Source organism: Lathamus discolor, chromosome Z (genome assembly GCF_037157495.1).
Source record: "Lathamus discolor isolate bLatDis1 chromosome Z, bLatDis1.hap1, whole genome shotgun sequence".
Taxonomy (NCBI): domain Eukaryota; kingdom Metazoa; phylum Chordata; class Aves; order Psittaciformes; family Psittacidae; genus Lathamus; species Lathamus discolor.
Window position 1 is genome coordinate 50,659,516 of NC_088909.1, and position 21,877 is coordinate 50,681,392.

At 40.5% G+C, this 21,877-nt stretch overlaps 1 protein-coding gene across 1 annotated transcript in view; it reads right to left on the reverse strand.

Moving 5' to 3' along the window:
- ACO1 (aconitase 1) overlaps positions 1-21,877 on the reverse strand; it is a 37,452-nt gene that overhangs the window by 1,225 nt on the left and 14,350 nt on the right. The window contains exons 4-20 of the mRNA XM_065663925.1: positions 20,658-20,795; positions 18,549-18,618; positions 18,261-18,444; positions 16,182-16,321; positions 14,966-15,137; positions 14,397-14,497; positions 13,296-13,412; positions 11,877-12,036; positions 7,054-7,189; positions 6,466-6,550; positions 6,041-6,197; positions 5,360-5,484; positions 4,820-4,924; positions 4,000-4,142; positions 2,414-2,561; positions 1,888-2,010; positions 692-877 (exon numbers count right to left, since the gene is read on the reverse strand). Of these exons, the coding sequence (XP_065519997.1) occupies positions 692-877; positions 1,888-2,010; positions 2,414-2,561; positions 4,000-4,142; positions 4,820-4,924; positions 5,360-5,484; positions 6,041-6,197; positions 6,466-6,550; positions 7,054-7,189; positions 11,877-12,036; positions 13,296-13,412; positions 14,397-14,497; positions 14,966-15,137; positions 16,182-16,321; positions 18,261-18,444; positions 18,549-18,618; positions 20,658-20,795 (2,290 nt within the window). The remainder of the gene's footprint in view (positions 1-691; positions 878-1,887; positions 2,011-2,413; positions 2,562-3,999; positions 4,143-4,819; positions 4,925-5,359; positions 5,485-6,040; positions 6,198-6,465; positions 6,551-7,053; positions 7,190-11,876; positions 12,037-13,295; positions 13,413-14,396; positions 14,498-14,965; positions 15,138-16,181; positions 16,322-18,260; positions 18,445-18,548; positions 18,619-20,657; positions 20,796-21,877) is intronic.

The window sequence follows — 21,877 nt, forward strand, 5'->3', positions numbered from 1 at the left end:
ATTGCACATTCATCTGCCACTCTTCTGTGGCTGGTAAGCTGACCAAGCTCTTTGTGATCTATATTTTATCCATTTCAGGACAGTTAATGAGGCACATGTAAAAAACTACCATTAGAAACTAAACGAGGGAGATCACCTGCATTAAATAATGCAGTAAGTAGATTGTTTTGCTAACTGCAGTAAAAAAGCAGACTAGCAGCAGCTATTAGGTTAAGTCAGCTAGACAAAAAGTAGTCTTTCATGTACAGGGCCTGAAGTTTAACTACCTTTTATGCTGGGTATTCGTCAGACTTCACTTTGAATGCTACAATGTGTACAATATTTTGTCAGTTAAATTATCAATTAATTGTTTTAAATTCATTTCAATAGATTAGTTTATTTAATACTTACAGTTCACTTTCCATTTTGCTTCAAACACTTAACAGACAGAAAAAACTATAGTGGACTTGAATGACTGCTCCAAAATACAGGACTGTTTTGTGCTAAATAAAACAGCTTGGGCATGCTGCTTTTATATCCCATCATAGCAAATCCCTCTTAGAGTAACTGTTTTCATCTTTTTCACCATCTCAATTCCCTCTCCCTCAAGCAAGAGAAACTCACTGCCATATGAAAGCACACTGTTTGAAGAGACAGTTAATTTTGAGATAAATTAGTCATTCAGAAAATTCAGCCTTTAGGTGTCTCTTACCTTAATCTGGACACTCATCTGCGGTTTTAGTTTTTCAGGAATTACAATCGTGTAACGCTCCCGTCCAGTGAGTCCTAAAGCCCCCGCATCCTCTCCAGGCAAATACTGCAGAGGAATCACTCCCATCCCTACTAGGTTGCTCCGATGAATTCTCTCATAGCTTTCAGCAAGCACAGCCTTGACACCCTGGGAAATATACAACAGCTGTAGTTACCTTCATTGTTCAGGGTAGCCTTTCTGTGCTCTATAGGAAGGAAATTGGTAAATTTGTGGTCCCCCTCCATTTCATTTATCATTTATCACTATTAGAGTTAGCAAGTTGGTCTGACAGTGGACTGTCTTCATTATCTGTTAACATTAAAGCATCTTTAAAAGAAGTGTGATTGTCAAAAAATTCCATATGCTTTCTCAGGAATCCTGCATACTTCTATAACACGTCTTATGTAGAACACCACTAGTCATTTCCATAACTCTTCCTAATTCAGGGCTGCCCTCCTACATTACAAGCTTCAGGATGCAGTTTAATTAATTTCTAAATTTTTACATGTTAATATGGTTAAGACAAAAAAATTGCCACTGGATAAAACGCCCCAAAACTTATAGACAAATGTGATCTTAAACATCAACTCTTCCAAATTTGTTTAATAATACACTATTGCCTTTACAAATTCCACACCAAGCAAGCTTGAATCAGAGTTCAGGCTGGTAAATAAGGGCAGGACAAGACAAAGAAAGAAACAGGTATTTCACTGTATGTGGATTTCTATTAGGCTCCTATAACAATACTGCTAAGCATCCCTGCAATCTGCACGGTGAAGCCATGCCAGATTTCATTTTTACTAATACTACTTTTATTACACATGTTCTATCTTCCCTGCTAAGTGAGCTGAAGGAGACAGCTAGAAGCAGATCCAAGGTTTCCTGGCTTATGGCAAGCAGAAGAAAGAAACTGGCCTTTCTGGTGTAGGTTTTCTGATTTCTAGCTGAAGATCAGGCAAGGCTTCCAGTCTAATAAATATATTGATATTTAACTAGCTTTTTAACTGTACTATTTGGAGACTGTTGAGATTTCACAACAGCTCTTGCTACCAAAAGTGAGAACGAGCTACCCACGATGTTGGTCATAAGCTAGTCTTCCCAACAAATTAATGACCTTTTCAAAACTGTCCTCCTTCTAGTTTACTGTATTCACTCACCAAGAGGAATGGTCCTTTAGCTGCCCAGTCTCTGGAACTTCCTGCACCATATTCTTTTCCAGCCAGCACAATCAGAGGATGGCCAGCCTGCTTGTATCTTTCTGCAGCATCAAATATGTCCAGCTGGAATTAAAATGCCAAACACACGCTTTCTGGGGGTAGAAGCACAGTTCCAGGGAAACAAAGAAAAAAAACATCCCCACATAAACAGCTCAAGCCCACACTTTCCACCAAGCAGCACTTTCAGGGTACTGACCATACAGAACTTTGTGGCTTCTAGCCTGATCTCACTCCTAACACAAACCTGTGCTTTCCACTACCCCTTCTACTGTGGTTATATCCTCTACTGATATGCCTGATAGCACCACATGTGTGACCTGCTTCCCTCAGTCAATGAAGCTCCTCTCCTCTCATTGGCTTTAGTTTAACAGTACTTAAGTAAATGACCCCAGTTGTAAGAAGGAAAGCCAGTATTAATCCACTCTATTGTCAATAAACCTCAGTTTTGATCAGCATGTGTACTTACAGTTTCCCCAGAAGGGAAATGGACAGTCTGAGGTCCTTGTTTATCAATAAATTTGTTCACCAAGCGAATGTTTGCAAATGTTCCTCTGGCCATGACAGCATCATTCCCTCTGCGGGAGCCATAAGAATTGAATTCTCGAGGAGTCAAGCTATTTAGGGAAAAGCAAACAAAAAAAAAGGAAACTATGTTAGTTTTAGACTGAAGCACTCTGTGCTTTAAAAAAAAGAAATGATCTGGTGTTTCTGAGGCAGGTATCTACATCTTCCCATCATGGCAGTAGCATCCAGTTAGCTGATTTTGAAGTGAATAAGAAAACCCCAAACAACAAAAAATAAACTAATCAGAAGCATACCTACAGATTGGTCACAGAAAGCAGCTTCCATAGTATTCTTATCTCTTGCCTTAGAAAGCAGTACCTGATAATGTTTCAGAGATATTGTTCACATTTAGTCAGAAGATGCAACAGAATTCCTAATAGCTGGCTCCTGTAAATACTTCCTGTTATTTATATTACCATAGCATACAGAACAAACGTAGAGACCCCACTATGCTAAAACATCTAAAAGGCAGAGAGAGCCCCTGCTTCAAGTTAGAACTCCAGAAGAAAAAGTTCATTTGTAAACAGAGATACAGGAATGAGGGGACACTCCAGCCTAACCAGTACTGGAATGTGGCAAAAAAATTGGATTGTTTGCACTGGGCTACATCCAAACAGCAGCTATGACATACAACAGCTGTTTTGTAATGTCTGTAGGACTCTTTAGATTTCAAAGTGACTGATAGCAAAGGGCCAAAGAGTCAAAAGCAGTTAAATTTCAGTAGATCACATTGTTCTAAAAAATTTCCTCTCCAGAATTATTAGGTCTAGTGAATGATTTTTTTCTTTTAATAATGTCAGTGCTGTTCCTCAAAACGCCACTGAAATTTTAAGAAGTGCTAAAGCAGAGAATAGAAGTATTGTATTATCTGTGAAGACTGAATAGGGCAACTCAGTAAGTCCCAGTCTTGCCTTAAGTTGAGCCCCTTGTTAAACTGACAGACTGGCCATAGGAAAAGACAGCAGTTTGGACTCCAATCACAATAGCTTTGCCAGTCTTTGCAGCTGCGCTGAAACCTAAACTTCTGGATGTTCTGTTGCTCCTGATAGCCTAGATCTATGAAATAGTTGCACATGCTAGAAGAAACTAGCATAAAACAAATTTCTGGCATTAAGGACCATATCATTTTGCTTCTATCAGGGAGACAAATCTTGATTCCCTTATTCATGAATAGACTTACTGCAAAATCTAACCTGAAAATTATCTTTTTCCCTTCCCTCTCTCCAAAGGTCTTCAGCTCCCCAGTGTTTCAGATGTGCTCACAACATCCAAGTTCTTACACTTGATGAGAGCTGCTGAAAGCAGCAGAGAAAGAAAATGCTTTTCTTTATTCTTTTACATGTTCTCCAGGCATTTGTCAAGGTATACAAGTATATGTGAACAGACAGCAGATATGTGAGCCTGTAACGTGGTACAGTAGTTTTTCTTGGCTTGAAGAGGCTTGTTTCCTCTTCCCAATTTATAACAAGATCAAGAAGTAGAGCTTACCCTCTGCTGGTCAAATAACGAGCTGCAGGACTATTTCTTGCTATATTCCCAGCTGGAGAGATGTGGTCTGTTGTCACAGAATCCCCAAAATTCAACAGGACATAAGCATCTTCAATTGTTTTCGGGGTCTGAAGAGCCAAAGTCTAAACCATCATAAATACAAACAAGATCATTTAAGTATCTTTCTCAAAAGTTCAAACTGCAAAATAAAGTCTGCCTTTTTATGTAAGTTGGAAGAAAGAGAAGATCCCAAAACTATTAAAAATTATTACATTCTTGAACAAAATACAATGTCCTGGCTGGCTGTCAGCAAGTTCATGGGTGAAGAAAATAACTGAAGCAAAAAAAGCCCCACAACATTAACTAAGGCTTCCTGTGGCATATTCAGGAAAGTAGATGAAAACACAGGATTCCTAGATATATCTGCATGCATTGAAATCTGCATTTTCTTTTAAATGATATTGAAATAGCAATCTGAACACTGAACTACTCAATGCAAAAGGCAGGTAGGCAGAATTGTGGTGTTTATTTCCCGTCCTTTTCTGTAATTTGCATTGTGACTATTTTGAAGTATATAAATTTAAAAGGAAAATGCGACTTTTCAAAAGCCCTGAAGTGACTGAGAATCCTTACAATCTTCATATTCACTCATGACTTTGTATTAAAATGAACGGAATAGCCTAATTCTAACATTTGAGAAACAAGGCATCAAAAGGCTATGATGGATGCTGCCAGGCTCCTTGAAGTGGCGTTGCCTCACCTGTAACATTAATCAAGGTAACACACTTCGGCTCTATTCAAAGGGAAAGAGTGCACGTACCAGACCATCAAAGAAAGGTGGAGACTTGATGTAAGTTGACTTGGGATTCCAAGTATATAGTTTATCTGAAGGAGCTTCTAAAGCATTCCAAGATTCATTTACTGTCTGAAAAACAAACAAAAATATCCCTCTGATTTTTAAGTTTTCAGAAGCAACAGAATTACTTCAGAATCCAGGTAAAATTACAAATCTTATTTGTGAAGCTGGAATATCTCACTCTCTAATATCAGCCTACTGTTTAAAACACATCATCTATATGTTACATTAAAAAAAAAAAAAAAAGTCATGAAGGTGCAATTTTCAGGACACAACTGTCTGAAGACAGTTGGGAAGAGCCAATTAATTAACCAGAAGCCATTAAAAAAAAAAAAACAAAACAACAAAACGACAGACCAAAACTCATTTGAATACTCGTCAGAACAGGAGCAACAGCAACAGAAGGAAAAGTTTCATTTCATTATCAAGACCAGCTTATTTAACACATTCAGAATAGCATAGCTCAGCACGTCAGTCAACCTACTGCCCAGTGGATTAACTCGCCTCTATTTTTTGGTAGACCTCCTTGAACATTCCAGGAATAACAAACTGACGCTCAACAGCCTGAATCTCGTTTCTTGTTGGCCAGATATCTTTCAGGAAAATCTTCTTCCCCGAAGCATTTGTTCCTGTAGGAAATGGTACTGTTATTTTTTTTTTCGTAATTTTTTCATTTAAAAAAAAAAAAAAGTTTACCATGGTGTCCTTTAGTTGTGTGTTTCTTCTGATCTTGTCGTGAGACACACTTTTTCACCTACAAGGGTCTGACAGAAGAGGGCCTCATAAACTTCACGATGCCTGTACATTTACACCTTCTTTTGTCATTTCTGATAATCTTCCAGAAAAATTTATAGAATAATTCAGGCTGGAAAGGATCATTGAGGGCTGTCTAGCTGTACTACCTGCTCAAGCAAAGTCTGCTAGGTCAGTTTGCTCATGAGAGACTGTCACACCCAGATATAACCCAGAAGATGCCCTTGTGGAATTCAAATACTGGTCAGGCTTGGCTTCGTCCTTCCTCCATCATGCAGACTCCCTGTTGCCTGTTTCCTAACAATTCCATGCTTTCTATCCCAGACGTATTCACATATTTGAAGCATCTTCCTGGGACAAATATTTCTAAGGAGCTTAATTCCAACCAGTTTAGTTTATAAGCTATGGAAAGAAGCATCCTGACACTCTTACCCAAACACTCTTTCTCAAAGTCGATCCGGATAGTCCCTGCAATTGCATAGGCTATCACCAGCGGTGGAGAAGCCAGGTAGTTAGCCCGGGTATTGGGATGGACACGCCCTTCGAAATTCCTATTGCCGGACAACACACCCACCGCTACAAGATCTCCCTGTAAAACACAATTTGAGACAACAGTATCTGAGGTGCTTGCAGACTCTGTACACCAGCAGGTCTGTAGAGCTGCGCCATGGTGCGGCATCAATGACTGGACAGTCATGGAACTGTCTCCTTCCAAACAATTCCAAAGCACTTCCCACAAAAAAGAGAATATCGACTTGACACACATGTATATTACTTTGAATAGTATAACACAGCTCAGAACTGCACACAACAGAGAACAGCTTACCTAAATGAACTACACAGGAAAAACTGCATACCTGTGTAATGGCCTGGACAACAGGCTCTGGTAGGGGTCCACTGTTGCCAATACATGTCATACAGCCATAACCCACTACATCAAACCTAGACAGAGCACAAAAATCATTAGTGAACAACAAGCTATTTTGGAGCAACCCCTTAGCAGTTGGCTAGGGTTACTTTTAGAACATATACTGCTTCAACAAGTGAATTGCTGCCAAAACCACCATTTTTTAAAATGCTCAGTTCTTATCATTGCAGTGCTTGTCCATGCACACAGAATAAATAGCTAGGAAATGTGTCATTTAGCAAGAAGAACGACAGTAGAGGGTCATTTATGTTATTTTAAAACCATCAATCTTGAAAAATAACCCATTCTGCTACTTGGGAACATGAGCCTTCAGAAGCTACAGCAGGCATCAGGCCCTCTCCTTTGCTGGTGCAGTCAGCCAGCACAACAGCAATGCACTAACTTAGGCAGGATCACGCTGTAGAGTACCTGCCATATCCTTCAAACTGTACAGAGAAATACTTTTTCTATTGCATAGCTTGTTGTCAATGCTTTTAGTTAAGCAGCCATAGGACAACAGTAAGAAAAGCACTCTTACCCTAGTTGGGAAAGGTAACTCATAACTCCACTCTCCCTCAGATAGTAAGTGACAACCCCGCTTCCTGGGGACAGGCTAGTTTTAATGTATGGCTTCACTGTCAAACCAGCTTCAACAGCTTTCTTAGCAAGCAACCCTGAAAAATGCAAAGGACAGTTGCAGTTTTCCTGGAAGTGGACAGTCTTGTGGATCAGCAGGTTAAAGGAAGTACCATTAAATAACTGGAAAATAGAAAAAAGGCTCCATTTCCAGCAATAAAATAGTACAGTGAGCCAACAGCACCAATCCCAGAATAACCAGCTAGAGCTCCAGTGCTCATCTGAACTGTAGATCCAGCCTGCAATTTCTGCTCCATTGGAAAGCAGCTGGAAATTGCATTCAACAAGATGCACTCACAGACAGCATGTAGACATTCAAAACTCAGGACACTATTTGTAAGACAAGTGTCTCACAATAAAATGCAATGAAGAATTGTTAACTTCCCACTTATGCTGGTCTAGTGACTCAGTGCTGAAGTAACTGCCAACATATGATCTGCTGCCCTCAGAAGCAGATGGCTGCGAGAGCACTAACTCTGGCCCTTGTCGCAAAACTATATTATGATCTACAGTTTCTTGCAGGAGTGCTGTTTTAGCAACCCTGGATTTGTAACACACATAGAGATGCAGTATAGCATGTTACCAGAAACACACTTATCCTGAATTTCCACCTTTCAAACAAATTGTCCATACACACATTAATGTTCAGAAAATAAGCTCCCTCCAGCCCTTTCCCAGGATGGATACAAAAGAAGCCACAGCTAAGCAAAACTTCACATTCTCATGCTTCATTCTCCCTCACACATCCACTTACCTAAGAAAATACACAGAAGCTCTGCTTTGATCCAACATGATCTCCAACAGGAAGAAATCAGACTGCTTTGTCTTTGCCAGCTGTTTGGCAGCTGTGCTAGACACAATCTGGAGATCTCCACTTGTAAGTGGTCTGTTAAAAGCTCTACATTGATAGATTTGGAGGCCTAAAGGTAGATACATTAATTTAAAAAAAAAAAACATTCTATTGCTGAAATTGCTGAGGCTCCTTAGCTGCCAGAGCGAGCTGTGGAAACTGAAGCTCTTAGAAACCTTTGGAAAATGTGACCATGAACAAATGATCATCCTAGGACATCCCAGCCAGTCTGAAAGCATTGGCTTCTGTTTTCCTGCCAATACCAGTTCTGAAAAGAATGCAAAGTCAAATTCTAAAAACTGGCAAGTAAATGCCAGAGTTTAAGCTGCAACACCACCTTTATCCAACACAGATTAGGCTGTTAAGGCTACTTCAGCATATACTATTTCCATGGATACACAACCCCTGCACATCATTTAGTACAGAGGATATACAGTGGCAGTTTGACACAACTTAGTTACTTAGTGTGAGATCACTGTATGTTTTATTTACTTTCATTTCAAACTACTCTGAAAACTAAATTAACATGTTTCTTGTGGGTATCTTGAAGGTTCTCAACACTGTAGTGTACAAAGAGTTGTTGGAGACAGACAATTTACTTTTTCTCTACTTGTCAAGGTCAAAGCACAAGCATTACTATTCCAAAAGCCAGCAAAGGTGCAAGTACCCACTAGATCTCAGCACATATGCTAAGATCCTTATGACTATGCTGAGATCTACTACATTCTTCAGGCTGCTCTGCATCAATAGTGAATGTGTTCAAAGTACCTACTTTACTTGTGTCTTGAAGAGCATTCTACACTTTAAAAGCTCACTATTAAGCTGAAAGTTCAGCATCCCCACTGTCACAAAGAGTGTTAAAAATGCACGCTATTAGCCTGGGAGCCCTGCATGGCACAACTGCAGCATACACTCACCTACAACTAAGGGAATCAGACAGCAAAGAGACTCTTGTGTGGAGAAAACCTGCATCTTGATCCTTGGAATAAAGAAATACAGCTCTGCAGTTGTGATCATGATCAGGACAGAACTAAGGAAAGAAGCATGCTGATTTGGATGTTCTGTCAAGGATAAGTGAATTGGGAGACTTTTTCAATTCTGTTCTTGAAGGCTTAAAGGCTGGTCTCTCCTCCACTTCCTTTTCCCACATCCTGGTTAATGATGGGCTTTGACACGTTGCTAGGAATTAAAAGACCTTTTGTACCTGGGGAGGGGTGAGCTGCCAATACTGTAGAGTACCCAAAGAGAGATGGTAGCCCAGGAAGAGGTGACAAATATCACGTCAACAAACTAAACACAAAACGATTTTTGTGAGAGGCTGTCCACAAACCCAGTATCTTCCCAGCACCACAAAGGAACAAGCAAGACAAATTATGTGACTTCAGCCAGCAAGTAATCCTCTCTGGTCAAGGGCCCTTGCCCTGCCCATTGTATACTCCTTCCAGCCTTTGTAGAAAATAAGCCTCCATCGTACAAACAGTCTGACAGACCAGGAATTGCAGAACCACAGAATGGTTGAGGCTGGAAGGAACTGCCAGCAGTCATTTAGTCCACCCCCCCTGCTCAATCAGGGTCACCTAGAACACTCAGGATTGTGCCCAGACAGCTCTTGCTTGCGTATCTCCAGTGAAGCAGACTCCACAGCCTCTCTCTGGGCAGGCTATTCCAATGCTCAGCCACCCTTATCTTCCTCATGTTCAGGTGGAACTTCCTGTGCTTTAATTTTACACCTTTTGCCTCCCATCATATCATCAGGCACCACTGAGTCTGGCCCCATCCTCTTGGCAACCTCCCTTCAGATACTTACACATACTTATCAGGTCACCCCCTGAGCCTTCTCTTCTCTAGGCTGAACAGGCCCAGCTGCCTCAGCCATTCCCCCTAGGAAAGATGCTCTAGACTTCTAACCGTTCTAGGAGCCCTTCACTGGACTTGCTCCAAGAATTCCATGTTTCTTTTGTACAGAGCCCAGAACTGGACACAGTACAGGTGAGGCTACATCAGGGCTGAGCAGAAAGGGAGGATCACCTGCCTCGACCTGCTGTCAGTGCTCTTCCTAAGTCAGTCCAGGATACCATTTGCATTCCTGGCCATAGGGGCACACTGGTGGCTCCTGGACAACTTGTTCACCATGACCCCCAATTTCCTCTCCACATAGCTGTTTTTCATGATTCAGCCCCCAGCCTGTACTGGTGCATGGCGTTATTCCTCCCCAGGCGCAGGCCTCTGCACCTGCCTTTACTGAATTTCAAAAGGTTCCTCTTTGCCAATCTCTTCAGCCTGTCCAGATTCTTATGAATAACAACACAGCACTATGGAGCATCAGGCACTCCTCCCACTTTTGTATCATCAGCAAACTCACTGACGAGGCTCTCTATCCCACCACGCAAGTCACTGATGTAAGCCTTAATGCAGTGACGACCTTAAAGTGACAGATAGGGTCTGTGCATATGTTTGTGACAGAAATAAACATGTGAGCATGTAGACAAGCACCGGGAAAGATGGCTGAACTGGTGTAGTATAGACTGAATCCTTTGAGCTGACTCTTTGAATTCGTATTTTATTGCCAGAAGTACACATTCAGAATGAGAAATTTTCTGCCCAGATGAGCCAGGCTAAAAATCAAACAACCTCCTGATGCCAACCTTATGAAGTTCAACCATGACAAGTGCAAGGTCCTGCACCTGGGTTGGAGCAATCTCAGGCACAGCTACAGACTGGGCAAAGAAGAGATTCAGAGCAGCCCTGCAGAAAAGGACTTGGGGGTGCTGGTCGATGAGAAACTGAACATGAGCCGGCAGTGTGCGCTCGCAGCCCACAAAGCCAACCGTATCCTGGGCTGCATCAAAAGGAGCGTGACCAACAGGTCGAAGGAGGTGATCTTGCCCCTCTACTCTGCTCTTGTGAGACCTCACCTGGAGTATTGTGTGCAGTCCATAAAAAGGACATGGAACTGTTGGAACAAGTCCAGACGAGGGCCACGAGGATGATCAGGGGACTGGAGCACCTCCCGTATGAAGACAGGCTGAGGAAGTTGGGGCTGTTCAGCCTGGAGCAGAGAAGGCTGCGTGGGGACCTAATAGCAGCCTTCCAGTACCTGAAGGGGGCCTATAGGGATGCTGGGGAGGGACTCTTCATCAGGGACTGTAGTGACAGGACAAGGGGTAACGGGTTAAAACTTAAACAGGGGAAGTTTAGATTGGATATAAGGAGGAAATTCTTTCCTGTTAGGGTGGTGAGGCACTGGAATCGGTTGCCCAGGGAGGTTGTGAGTGCTCCATCCCTGGCGGTGTTCAAGGCCAGATTGGATGAAGCCTTGTGTGGGATGGTTTAGTGTGAGGTGTCCCTGTCCATGGCAGGGGGGTTGGAACTAGATGATCTTGAGGTCCTTTCCTACTCTAACTATTCTATGATTCTATGACCTGAAATTTAACACACTCAACTTAGACTAATTGTACTCATCCTCCCCTATACACCTCTAGCAAAATATGTGCTTTGTACTCTGCTGCTAGGTCAGAGCACCTTCAGACGTCAATTCATAGACTGTTCTTCACTGTCTCTCTTCTTGTGGCTCTGCCTTTCAATAGCCTGTTCTCAGGTCTATATAACAGTTTCTTTGCATTTGAACAAGTGTCAGAGGTGCCAGTTAATTCAGTCCCAGCTTGCCCCACGGAGAAGACAGTGCAAGTTCCTCAACCCACATTTCTAGCTACAATTTCCAGAATTCATTCTGCTACCCTTACGGACTAAGTCCAGTTTTAGCACTTTAAATAACAAACAGCACTGTGCACGTAGAATTACATCAGCATTGTATCTGTCTTTAGGACACACAGCCAGAGCCGTAGACTACTGCGCATTTAAAGAAATAAGCTTACCTGCTCCCAGCATAACTGAGGGATTACTGGTGTTTGTACAGCTTGTAATGGCAGCAATCACTACTGAACCATGAGCAAGCTCAAAGTCACAGCCCTCAAAATTGAATTTGACTACGCTGTTGTGTTGATCTGGGGCAATTTGAAATCCCTTAAATCCTTGCTGTAAGAGAAGAAAGTAAGAACCAAAAGAATGTGGTTAATATTAGTATTTTGACTGGATATTAGTATGGGCTGGGAGCTTCATGAATGAGAAGCATCTGTCAGTCATATCCGTGCTTGTACTTTTAGGTCTGGTAGTAAAGCCTTGCATTTCTCGACAGTCAAACTGGTGGTCAAAACCTATTTTTCTAGGGTCTATCCTATTCTCTGTTTACTGGTAAAAGAGGCAGCTTTTGCAGTTCAATGTATTTGTGTTTTCTTCCTGCATGAATATATCTTTCTCCAGATTGCTCAGATGCTCCTTGCTCCCAGATGCTCCAGATTCCAGACCACATACAGTCTTGTTATACAACCTAGTCCCAGGATTTTAGACAATACTATGTAAGATTTTTTAAGCCCCAAATATCAAATAGTTCAAACTTATACTAAGAGTTGACTTGAGAAGTAAAAGCCTGACAGTTGAAAAAACACCAGAACAATCCAAACCAAAAACAAAACCCACAAACCAAAAACGAAGAGCCAGAAAGCACTGTTCATGACATGAAAAATTACACTTGTAGATCTGAAAGCACAAGGTCATTAAATGGAGTTTGGAACATGTATCAAAACAAGAATTATTGGGAATTGCTTATTTGGTTCACATCACTAGATTTCTGTACTGCCTTTATCAAGGGCAGTTATTGTATTAAGTAAGGTTTCAAACTGACTTTGGAAACTTAAGTGTCTGGGTATATTAATTCAAATTAAAATCTTGCTCTTCTTTCAATGACTGGATGATGTAGGCAGAAGTCTTTTTTTCCTGTCTTTACCACCAACATCAAACAGCCTCAGACACACATGCAGTTCTCATCTGATAAAAGATTGAGTACAGATTGTAAAACTGCGTTATGGAGCTCACGGCATAACCTGCTTGGAAAGATGATCCGAGTAGTTGGCACAGAGCTCACTGCAATAGCTGCTTCTAACAATACCCACAGAGGCTATTTCATAAATCCCTAATGTATATCAAAACCATATTAGGCCTAAGACTGATCTAAAATCAGAAAGAACTACTATGTCAATAGGACATGAACAACTTCCTATAAGGGAAGCATCAACACAATTTTAAACTACTCATTGTTGATGTAATCTTTGAAACTGTATTCAGACATCATATGCAAATAAACACCACAGAAGTTTACCAGAATGTAGTTCCTGAACACTGAACAACTTCTAGAAACATGCATTAAGCTTATACACTCAAAGGTTCCTAGTCTCTACCTTGGCTCCCAGACAAATCTCAAAGTCCTTCTTCATATCCGAAACAGCAACTTTGTCCTGAGGTCTTTTTGGTCCACTGCAGCAAGGCACAACAGTATGGAGATCCAACTCAACAACCTATTCAGTAAGAGGAACAGAGAGTGATTCAGCACTCTATGACAAGTTAAAGCCAGTTAAGCCACAGGCATGGTTACCTCTGCTGTTGAACCAGGGCTATGTCTGCACATCTTTATGTTTGTTTGCAGAAATTAAAGACACATAAGAAAAGAAACTACTCTACTTTTAAACATTGCCAGCCCCCAGGTATGGCTCCCAGAAGTACTCTAGTTATTTAAAACTCAATGTGTGACTAAAGCAACTAAACAATATAGGCAATTTTAAGAATTATGTCCTTTCACATGCTAGCAGCAGGGTCCTATTCAGAAAACAATGATGTGAAGAAATCCGGTTATTGGCATAAACCAAAGCAGACTATTCATCTTGGCCTTGGGGAGAATGTTCAGTTTATTATGAAACACAGATTTTCATGTTTTCCTGTTCCTCACAAATTTTTCAACTTTGTTGCTGCATCTTCCTTCCTATATTTACTAAAGTTTTTGAATAATCATGCAAACTTTAATATAAGTTACAAGGTAAATTCTTACTGTAGAGAAAACCAGGAATATTCTTGATTTTCCTGGACACTAAGATCTTCATTTTTTTGCACACAAAATAATTTTTGTGGTCTACAGTTACCACACAGTGCTTCTAAGTGTCCTGATTCACACAACAAAATAAGTTACTAAAAGAAGGGTAAAACTGGGACAAAGCTTACATACACAACACCCACACTACCCTCATAGCTCTGAGTCTGGACTGGATTTCTCAAAACTATACTGCAGAACATGCACCAGCTAGAGCTCAACTGAAAGCCAATCTATACCTATGCCAGAGCTTTCATGAGAGCCAGCTGACTCATTCTACTGGGCCCTAAGCTGTGTGGACCAAGCCAACAAGGAGTCCCATATCTTATTTCTGATTTTCTGTGAAAAACAGGCAATTGTCACATTAAAACAGGTCAGAGCATAGAGCAAGGAGCCAGAAGACAGAGTAGTTTCTAACCTGTGTGAAGTTTGGGTCCTGGGAAGAGTTCTTGAAATCTCTTAGCATTCCCACAGCCTCAAGATACTTTTTTGTGCACATAACTTTCTCTTTATCACGACCTAAGATGAAAGACAGATACAGCAAAAACAAAACACATGAAACGTAGGCATTACCATGTGACAGAAAAATTTAAAAAAATGCATAACAAGCTATTCCACTGTTCACACTGTAAACTGCTTTACAAAACCCTTTTGGCACAAACATTAGAAACTCACTAGAAATAAAGTGACTGAAGAGACTTATTGGTTTTTGCAGAACAAAAACTTGGGTTCCTGCTTTTTTCATCTGGACAAGCTAAGTTTGGGTGGGTCTAATCAGGTGGTCAGATGTAAAACAGTCTAAAACTTGGCTCTTCCTAAAAAACATGGACCCTAAAAGCAAGAATCAGCCTGAATAAGCAAGCATGGATAAAAAAAAAAAAGCACTCAAGCTCCACCTGATTCAACCCATTGCTGACTACACCATATAGACCTGGAGTCCTTGCATTCAACTACACCTTTAACACACGGTTATCTTCTTACACGCACCAGTTTGTATCAGGTACCCAATGCTGACATCATCCACTGGGAAAAAGGCAGCTGTTGCTCCATACTCGGGACACATATTGGCAATGGTGGCTCGGTCAGCAATTGACAGCTGGGCTACACCAGGACCAAAAAACTCCACGAATTTACCCACAACTCCAACTTGGCGAAGGTGCTGTTATAAAAATACAGTGCTTGTGTCATTGCTAGGAGTCAAATGACCTGAGCACACATGTTATGAAATCCAGATTCCAACTTCAGAGAAACCGTTCTCAAAGGTTTCTACAGCCATTTGAAACCAGGAAGCTTTGGTAAACTAAATCACAAAGATGACATAGAGATGTAAAGTTTTAATAATAAGGTACAAGACAGGGACTTATTCCTTACAAACTTGCTCTTCCTCTCATTTAAACTAGAGTCTGTCTTAGAAAAACTATTTTTCTCAAAATGATGTTCTAAGGAGAGGAGAACAATGTAGGGTCTTTAGCCAGCAAACCCAGGAAGATGAGGCAAAAGGAAGAAATAACTGCACAAGTACAGGAATCAAACTGCAAATGACTGAAAACACACAACATCTGCATCAACTCATTCAAAAAAAAGCAAAAAACCAAAAAAACAACCCAAACCCAAAATGTTGGTTTTCCCCATTTGGAGGTTCTCTCTAGAGACCTCATGTTCATCTCATGATGAACACGTGTACCAAATTTCTGACCTCCAACAACATTAATGCTGACCCAGTAATTCTCTTAATTCAGTCACAGTCCATAGAGTGAATATCATGAACACATGACACGTGAGCGAAACAGCTGCAGATCAAAGAAGTCAGACTGCAGCATTTACTGTCTGTTTTCAAGTTTTACATTGCCTTAAGTGGGGACTTCAAAAAAGACAGTCATTGTGGGCTTTTCTGAGGCAGCAGAGAACCAAGATCCTTTTACAAGCAGTGCGCTCCAAAACAGGTCTGCACACAAAGATTTGAACAAGCCATGAGATATCAGCTCTCTGTTCTATTTTGTCTGGCTTCTGAGAATCACGTTTGTTGTGGTTGTCCTTAGGCACCTGATTCTGCCCCACAAAGAGTGATAAAGCTTAAAGAAAAGTCCAAAATGACTATATGAAAGCACACGCAGGGCTCCTAAGCATGCAGTACAGTGGCTCTGTCCTACAGAACACACACAGCTTCAAGCAGTAATGGCAAAGCAGAAGTCACGTTAATTACCTTGGTAATGGTGAGCACAATGTCAGTGGATGTTACCAGTGGCTGAGGGTTACCTAGCAGCTTATAGCCAACCACCTCAGGAAGAACCATGCTGATCGGCTGGCCCAACATCACTGCTTCTGCTTCAATGCCACCAACACCTGTACAAAACAGAAGTATACAATCCAACTACTGAGTTAGTAATATATCAAATATATACCCACAAAGTACAATTAACTGATGATGATTCAGTTTAAAGTGTGAAAGGGGAGAAAAGGCAGAAAATCAGAGGGCTTAGCCTTTTGCTTAAGTGGCACTCCTTATCTTGCTTCAGTTTCTGCAGTGTTTGGCTTTTTAATCTCTTTCCGCTTCATACTTTCATCCTTGTTCCTCAGCCATCAGCTAGGGTATTGGGTAATTCTAAGTAACTTACTCCGAGTATGTTTGACTTTTACAGTAACAGATGTAGAAGTTTTATTTAACAACTTAGGCACTCAATGCATAACCAAAGACATGTGATTGAACGTGTTGTGCTGTGAAATGCGTGCAGACCATGACTGCTGATCACCAAGCAAAAATTTAAAAAGTTATTTTAAAGGAAAGAAAGATTAGAGTCAAGAGCACAGACTGTTCTAAAGAATACTAACAGAAAAGCTACTTGTTAAGATAGAAATACCTTCCTTATACATACTAAGTTTCAACCAGGCTTGGGCATGTGCAGGCAGGAACCTCTGTGTTAAGCACCCTTCAGTGCTAGAGGCATGCAAGTCAAACGACTATTTTATTTTGCTAATTTAACAAAGTAAAGTTTAATTTAATAAACACAATGCATTAAGTATTTGTACATATCTATTTCAATAGGATTCCTACCACCATGTCACAGGAAGATAGAAAGCTCAACTAAAGTTTTTGCTACCACACGTGCGATGACTGCAAATACTTTCTTTTCATATCTCTTTACTTAGTCAATAATTCAAACACTGCAGTTTGTCACTACAAGCAGAAAAAGAATTATTTGTATTTATTACTGTAACAAGTATTCTGAAGACTTATGGTATTAGAATATGCTTCATAGTGTTATTTTTCACAATAGCTTCTCTAGCCATATTTAACTCACTCAGATTCAACTTTAAGCATTTTAAATCTAATAGAGTATCTGAAGTACTTTTAGATAAGGAAACACTCTGAAAGTAGCTGTGACTAAGGGAAAAAAATGGATGTTCACTGATGCTTCAACTCTTTTATTTTCTCAAAAGACTATGATGCTTCCAGAAGTCTAAGTCAATATTTTTCTTGCCTGCTTCCCAGTGACTTAAATGCAGAATTAAAAAAAAAGAAAACCCCACAACAAAACAACAAATGAAACAACACATTCACCAGAAATCACCTAAGGCTGTTATCAGAACAGGGAGCTTAGTTACAAAGTCTGAAATAACTGTAAGAAACCTTATCAGGTTCTTTGAATTTGGGGTCAGCCTGTGTACTCTGTCTGGCTGTCATGGAGATAACTTTTTTTTTTTTACAGCAGCCCATACAGTACCACCTATGACCAAACCACTGTTGGTAACACGCCAATGTTTTAGCTATTGCTGAGCTGTGATTATACAGTCTCAAGCTCTTTTCTGTTTTGCCACTCTGCTCCTCAGCAGGTAAGCTGGGGTGGGCAAGACATTGGGAAGGGACACAGCCAGGACAGCTGACCCAAACTGAATGAACCGATACTCCATGCCATGTAACATCATGTTCACCCAGCATTAAAACTGGAAGGCAGTGAGTAGGGGAATTTTTCCAAAGTAGCTGTTGCACAGGGACTGGCTGAGCGTTGGTGGGCTGATGGGAGGTGGTTACTGATTGTCTTTGCATCACTTGCTCTCATTTCCTTCCCCTGTGCTCTCCTCCTTCACTTACTAAACTGTCTGTTATCTTGACCCATGATCTTCTTCTTGCATTTGCCCTTCTGATTCTCTACACTTATCCTGACGGCAGGAGAAGTTCATGAGCAGCTGGGTGGAGGGTAACCTGCCAGCCAGGGTTATCTCACCAGTCTGAAACACAGCTTAGTCAGACAATAGATTTTTCATGATACGCTACTGCACATACCCCAGCCAAGCACTCCCAAGCCATCTATCATGGTGGTGTGCGAGTCAGTGCCAACCACACTGTCTGGATAGTAGTAGCCATCCTGATCCATTACCACTCTTGCCAAGTACTCCAAGTTCACTTGGTGGATGATCCCAGAGCCCGGTGGAATAATTCTCAAGTTTTTAAAAGCCTGAGAGCCCCACTGAAACAGAAAGAATTGGAATAAACAATTTTCAATGCACATGAGCACTGGAAAAGGTTTTGTTCACTGCACTATTCTCCATGCAAACAGGATTCTTTTAGTACCTTTAAGAATTCAAATCTTTCTTTGTTTCTTTCAAATTCCAGGTCCTGATTTTTTTGCAAGCTGTCTGATCTGCAAGTGAAAATAATCTGCTGTCAGAACCAACAGTATCCATCTGAAATTTGTGCCTGGTCAGATATACCCAAAGGTTGAAAGAAAAGAATTATTAGCTAACATTAATGCTGATCAAGCTCGTATTTTTAATCTCACTGCAGCTGTAAACTGCAGGCAACCAATGACAAAGACTTAAGAAATCTTAAGAGATAATAACTGATGCCTGGTTCAAATGTGAGTGCTAGTCTGCATATTAGCTAGTCTGCTATCGTGCACATTACACACATGGCAGGCCTAGAACTTGTAGCCTTAGAAAAGCTACACTACATGTTAGAGCAATATGAAATTTGTAACACTAAATCAGTAGCAATCAGCAAAGCAGTAACAGGAAGTAGAACCCAAATACCCTGAAAATTTATTTTAGAAGAGGTCATCATTCATGATACAGGGCTGCCTGAAGCCCTTGTGTTTTAAAGCAGAAAGAGCTAACAAACTTTTCACTTGAAACAGGTGCCTAACTTGAGCCTAGAGTTTGAAAGAACCTAAGCATAGGGCTGGCCAATGTTCTTGATGTATATAGCCTTAGAGAAATAAGATGAGGCTGTAACAAAAAGTAACTATTAGCAAAAAGTTATCTAAGTGAAGTCCTGGATACTACTGATAACATAAAATGAACGGTATTAAAGTAAGACAGAAAAAGAAACATAATAGTTTATTTTGCCCCATGGTAAAAGATGAAATACCTTGTTCACAAAGAAATACACTGTTTCCCAAAGATTGTAAAAATGACATGATGCAAATTAAAAAGACAAAAGTTTAGGTTTCTAGTTTAACAGGTTAGTGCTAGAACACCCATTGCCAGAGAAACCAATTTCTAGATTATTGTTTCTACTTTTGTGTTATGTTACAAATAGATGCAGCATGTCTAAAACAGAAAAACAAAACAAACAAAGTTGAATTTTGACAGTTACATACGTAAAATTTTTTGGCCCTTTTTGTCCCCTGACAGCTATGAAATTGCATCAGCAAGAACTTGTATGCTTACTAGTCTACAGTTTAAAAAAAAAAAAATTAGAAAAGAATTATATTTGAAAACTGCCTGGCAACATTCTTCTTCTAAGCAGGCTTCACAATATATTTCTGCTTAGAAGTTCAGTATTTTTATTCTAAAGAAGCCTCTAAATACTGGCACTGAGAAAGTGCTCTTTATGTTCCTCAATCTCCACCTTCTACGAATTTTATTCTTTGCAATGCTATAATTTAAGCGTCCCACTTCAAAACTACCTCCTATAGAGGACAATATATGCACAGAGTATTTTTGCAGGCAAGGTAAAAAAAACAGACTGAAAAACTTCAGGAGTTTGGAAGACAGAAGGAAACTACCAAGAAACATGTAATCATAGGATCTGTTAGGAAAAGTAGCTCATTAGGCTCATGTTTAATTATCACGGAGGGTAGGATGACCCCTACGCAGAGGTCTTGTATTTCACTGTGGGTCTAGTGAGTGCTCATCAATTTGTAGTAAGCTGAGGGTTGAATAGCATTACGCTTCTTTCCTGTACATGTACAGGCCATATTAATCACTGTCTTGTGCACTTCTGTGTGGAGGTAGTGAACTAACAAACAGAAAGTCAGAGCTCGGCTAGGGCAGCTCAGGTCTTACACAAATAAAGAAAGGAGACATTCTCACTTGTCATTTCCAAGAAGTCCTCCAGGGTCAAAGAACTGCTTATGGAAAAAATGCTATTTCTGAGCAACTAATAATAATGCAGTATTATTATGGAAAATTATGATCACCACAGGTCTGGACAGAGCCTGTTTCTATTAACATTTAATCCAGACTTGCTCTGTTGAGAGATGCACAACAGAAAAAAAATCAAAATTCCCCCACCTAATTCACAGCAACGGATATCAGAGTCCAACTTAAAGAGTCTTAGAGTCTAGGATGCTGTAGTCCAAATGCTAAGACTATCACCAGTGGAACTACCTTTACTACCAGAAACTACATCCAGCTTACCTATTACTATTAAGAAGTAAGAGTTATTTTGTATCCTTACCGCCTGTTAAAATCAACCTGGATGGAATGATCTATCACCAGATCAGCAGGACAGATAGGATTGATTTTTTCAGGGTCCCCACCAAGTTTCTTCACAGCATCACGCATTGCAGCAAAGTCAACCACAGCAGGTACCCCACTAGAACAGAAGAGAGATAGGCAAGGTGAAACGATTTGGAAAAGAGAAAAAAAACCAAAACAACAACAAACAACAAAAACCACCCCCAAACCCAAGAAAGAAAACACAGCTAAGACCCTGAGATGCAGAACAGACACCTACAGTCGCATACAAAGCAAACAACAGCCTTACCCAGAGTCTTTGGATCATTACTCTGAGGCAGAGAGAGTACCCTTGGGAAGACAAAGTCAGAAGAGCAGAAGGGACAGAGCTGTATCTATATCCTGAGCACTGTTGAGAATGAAAAGGTAAAACCAAAATTCATCAAGTAACAGACGCATTTTAACGTGCTTGGCTGGGAATCTGGAAACCTAATCTTAGCATTCCTTTGGGTCTTTGAACTGCTTTCTCTTCTTTTGCTCTGCTCCTCTCTCTCCTCCCCATTCTGCTTAAGAAAGAAGTGAGGAGGGGGAAAATTACAATGGCCTTTCCTTGATTCTTTGCTATGTTTATTTAGCTGACTTTAAGGCAAGAGTAGTCCCTTCCAAGTTTTGCAAAGCACAGGAGAATGCTCTCCATAATTAGGGCTGTTTGTGACCTTCCATGCTTCAAGTGAAACTGGCAGAGCAGTGCATCAGATTTCTTAAATTACAAAGGATATGACCACAAAACACATTTGCAGAATAACTGTATTTTCAGAACTGGATTTAACTGCCCTGGCAGATCACTGGACAGACATGAAAGGCAAAAATAAGCTGTACCATTCATCTTAACTAACAAATTCTACTTACAACAGACAAAAGACGTTATATTACAAATGACATTCAAACAGCATGCTTTTAGGCAGTAAGCCAATGTTCACATTTCTGCCTTCTCATGAATCTTGTGACAGTCCTGCATGCCTTTGAACTCCAAGTGACTCGGACAAAGGGTTAACAGGTCTTTTTATTTATGTACGTTTCATTCAACCAAAAGGATTTTAAATCCCTAAATTAAGACTTCCTTCCTAACCGAGGTAGGTAAAATATACAGAGGGACAAAGTAATGCACAGGAGAGTCCATTTTTCACTTCCAACCCAAGTTTAGTCATAGGCAAACACAGA